The 4,242-nt window shown below is 42.3% G+C and overlaps 1 protein-coding gene and 1 non-coding gene across 2 annotated transcripts; both read right to left on the reverse strand.

Annotated features, from left to right (window-relative positions):
* Window positions 1–1,398: 1,398 nt before the first annotated feature.
* COX7C (cytochrome c oxidase subunit 7C) lies at window positions 1,399–3,651 on the reverse strand. The gene is made up of 3 exons (XM_003362849.5): window positions 3,453–3,651; window positions 2,356–2,499; window positions 1,399–1,508 (listed from the first exon to the last, which is right to left on the reverse strand). Exons 1-2 carry the CDS (start codon window positions 3,525–3,527, stop codon window positions 2,383–2,385), a joined length of 192 nt encoding a protein of 63 aa, XP_003362897.1. The 5' UTR covers window positions 3,528–3,651; the 3' UTR covers window positions 1,399–1,508; window positions 2,356–2,382.
* LOC111767989 (small nucleolar RNA Z39) lies at window positions 1,616–1,677 on the reverse strand. The gene has a single exon (XR_002799951.1). It is a non-coding gene; the product is annotated as a small nucleolar RNA Z39 (small nucleolar RNA).
* Window positions 3,652–4,242: the final 591 nt, after the last annotated feature.

The raw sequence follows: 4,242 nt of genomic DNA on the forward strand, positions 1-4,242 counted from the left end.
TCATCTAGGAATTGCCAGAAATTAAAATGTTTTTATATAGCTCATTGAATCCCAAGGCAATACAAAGGAAGCTCTATCCCCATCTCCTCCAAGAAAACTGAGACAGTTAAATTTGTAATTTAATGGCAGAGATTTGAACCAAGAACTCAAAATCATTTTATGAACCCTAAACTCTTAGTCTTGCTTCTACTGTTCCCAAAAGGAAGCCTTAATGTTCCATAGAAAAACTCTCTAAACAAAGGATGAATCTGATTCGACAATGACACCCGAATATAGGGAATAGCTGGACGAAGACATATAGATTAAATTGCATTCGTATTGAAGTAGTTGTCAGGTGGTTACTGAAGAGTCTAAAGATAGGCTCTACTGCACAGAGAAAAATTAAAAAAACTTAAGGTCTCAGCAAACTAGTAGTTTAACACTAGGGGCATAAGGAAACTTAATGTTATGGTGAGGACTGACCTAGGCAGCTGTTTGGTTCCAGGGAGGGATGTCGAACCACCCAGAACAATTTTTCAAGAATCCAGAAATACAGACTTTTATGTGAATATTCTGGTTCTTAGATATTGATTTAAAAACAGTACAGCACCCTCTCTCACCAAAAGTCTGGGGCCAAACAGACCACCAGTTTACCACCTGTTTTCCAATATTCTTCTAACACTAACTGTATTCCAAAAATGACCAAACTGGGATTAAAATATTCAGTAGCTACTCAGTTTTTCCCTGCCCTAATACAAAACCCTAGAAACTAAGTCATTCTATTTTAAGTGGCAAGAGGCATTTCACTACTCATAATGTAGATTTCACTCACTGATACAATTACTAATTAGAGCCAATCTCTTAACCTATTTCTACTAGTCAAAGCTCCACAATAAATTGGGAATATTTCCTACATTCCACCCTACATGCTATTACATTTCATTTCGAATATTCTACTTTTATTCAGTCTAAACAAGACATAGTAGTCATTAGCAAATTTATCAAAGCAAAAATTTCAGATTTAGCTTACAGGTCTAGAGGAAAATAAATGAAGCTCTTCAACTTCAATCTGTATATACTATTGGTTTTCCTCATGATTAACTAATTATCATTCATGGAGAAAAACGATTTTACTCCTTCAAAGTAAAGGGGAAGACTAAAAGTATACTTTTTTCCTCCCTTAAAAGAAAAAACGATTACAGGACAACCAAAATCACATTTGCATTTCTCTTTTGTAACACATTACCAACTAGGTCCTGATTTACGAATGAAAAACTAAACAAAATCTCAGAATATAAAACCAAGAAACAAGCTAAACTGCATACATAATTTGATCAAGAAACTAACACTGGAATATTACCCTGACAAAAAAGAAAGCACATGCTCAATGATCACATTCCATATTTCAGAGGAGAGGCATTGAGGATTCATGCAGTAAGTTTATTTACAAACATATTTAGTATGCTGAGTTCAAGAGTTTGATTCATTTTTCACAGAGACTGCACCTCTTAAAATGCTTCTCTTCATATCTGTGAATAAAAACACAAAAAATTAATGGTATTAAAAACATCCCATTCACTTAACAGAAATCACGTAGTTTCATTAAGGTACTGTCTGTCCATCAATTTATGACTGGTACATCAGAAAGCGTTTACAGTATCATGACTTAGTCATACTGATTTGCTTCATCACATGCACCAGAATCTTTCCGGATTAACGGCTTGGAAAAATCATTTCCCTTCTAAACCATAACAAAGTCTTTCTTTTCCAAAGTATACTTCGGAATTTATTCCGATCAACCCACAGCTTTCTACAGTGTTGCTTTGAGAAAAATTCTGATTATCATTGAGCTAAATAAGTCTTTTCTACTCAGGCAGGGAATCAGCTCAGCTCCCAGGATACAAGACTCCTGTGGGCACATGCTAACATGTATCGCCCTAAAGATAGACTAACATTAATCAGTCTACTAGAACTTTACCTGGTTAAGAGTGTGAGCTCTGGAACAAGACTGGGTAAAAATCCTGGTCCACCATCACTAGCTATGGGACATTGGGCAACTTAACGTCTTTGTGTCTCAGACCAGGTTTAATATCATCCACTTCACAGGCTTGTGAGGGAACCACGTGAGATTAGTAATGTAAAGAGTGCCTGACAAACAGTAGTACTCAATCAACACTGGCTTTCAGGCAAAGAAACATTTGTTTATAGGTCTATCAACCTATCTCCACCAACATCAAATCTACACTTAACTTTAGGAATTAGCCCAACACACAAAAATGTATTTATGTTGGGGGGGAGGGGGCGGCGGTGCAGGGGCAAGAAGGGAGGAAGAAAGGGAAAGCATAGCTTTGGGAAGATTAGAAATCCATTAATTACCTGTTTCATGGATTAACTAAAACATCCTTATTTCTTAAGCAGTTGGTGTCTTACTATAAAGAAAGGTGCAGCAAATCCAGATCCAAAGTACAGAGTCATCACAGCTAGTAACCGCCACTTGTTTTCCACTGAAAATGGCACATTCTGTTAGGAAAAAAACAGAACGAGCCACAAAAACAGAACTTCAAGTCATCTGATTTTACAGATCAAAAATAAGTACACAAAGAATGCTAAATAATTCTTTTACATAATTAGGTTATATATGCCACACATCATAGCACCTTTTTAAACACTATTACCTTTCAAATCCTATGACCTTCATCAGACATAAAATTAGAAGGTAAAACATATCTAGTTTTACTGAGCACCAAGCAGAGGTCTTAAGGACTCAGGTGTAAAATAGAAATTTTAGAAATTTAGAAAATCGAAAAAATGGACTCTCCAAAGCAGTTATTTTAGAAACAGAAAGCATGTTCTAGTTCACTATTCGTTAGAAACTAGCCGCCTACTACAGGCGCGCGGCAACGTTAACTGCACCAGAGTTGCACTTGTGCAGAACCAAGCAGCCCGACCCTGTGCCTATAACCAGGCCTCGCGTGACCTCCGAGGGTGTTACTGCGGACCACCCTATTGACGGCATTTATACTTGAGGCTAAACCCAACCTCAACCAAGGAGGGTTAATACTTCTAGTTTAGTCAACCGGTTAGGTAAGACTGGACCCACAACCACAGGCCCTCATATCCTCATTAGTTTCCCCTGACCTTCACTCCGAGTCGGGTGACCTCTAGCTCGGCGTGAAGCCGCAATACCTGCAGCCATGCTCTCCAGGGCCTTCCTGAGCCTGGAGGGCGGCGGAAGGAAGAGCGAGGGCGAGGCAAGGCCTCCGGTTCTACCTAGTCAACCTTTCCGCGGGGACGGCGCGCAGCCCGGGGCCTGAGCTGCCCCCGTTCCCCGGCGGCGGGGGAGTGCTCGGCGGCGTCCCTGCTCACACTCGCCGCTTACCACCTCCCTCTCCACGGCCCGCCGCGGCCTCGGAGCTGAGCGAGCCGCACCAAGTGGCCCTTCCCCTCCAAAGCCGGGCCCTGGACACACTAACCTTCCCTGGGCCCTCCTCATAGTGGCTCCTACGGACCACAGAAGTTGTGAACCTCCGGATGCTGTGTCCCAACATAGCGCGGTCGGAAGCTCTGCGACAGGCGCAGAGACCAAAGGCAGAAGAAATGGCGGCACCAGCCCAAACCCTCCTTTTCTCACGACCTTGTTCCCGGGTGTGCAAGAACCGAAAGGGAAGATGGGAAATGGGACAGAGCTCTCGGAAAACGCGACAAAGCAGCTGCCTCCGAGGATTGTGGGAATTGTAGTTCAGAACATAGCGGCAGCTTGTAGGCGCTGAAGGATTGTGGGAACTGTAGTCTGACGCCACGCTTCTGGAGGACCACACCAACGTCGTTTCTTACTAACAGTGATTCATTCAGGCTTGAATTCTTGTCAGGATTCTTGGGGCCCGTATGCAGAACGGTTTTGCTGAATTCAGTGAAGCAGTCTCACCACGTGTGCTCTAGTTATGGAACAGGAAGATCAACCTCTCCCTTTTCTTTTTTTGTAACTATATTCCAGTTGCCTGCGATTTGGCAGTAACTTTGCGAGCGCTGAGAGAGATGTCTGCTGTGATCTTATCTGAGGAGATGAAGCGTAAACACAAGTAACCAAACAATATGCGGGACAAAGGGTGTCAGAAAACTGAGCTGAAGTGCTAAGGGAGGAATTCCTGAAGATAGGGGGAACTGAACAGAATTAGAGACAGAAGGCAGAGAAAACTCAAGGCCAGTCTGAGTGCGGCATGTTCAGAGCGTGGAAAAGACAAGCAGCCTCTGATATCTGGCGCT

This window comes from Equus caballus, chromosome 14 (assembly GCF_041296265.1).
Source record: "Equus caballus isolate H_3958 breed thoroughbred chromosome 14, TB-T2T, whole genome shotgun sequence".
NCBI classification, from domain to species: Eukaryota; Metazoa; Chordata; class Mammalia; order Perissodactyla; family Equidae; genus Equus; species Equus caballus.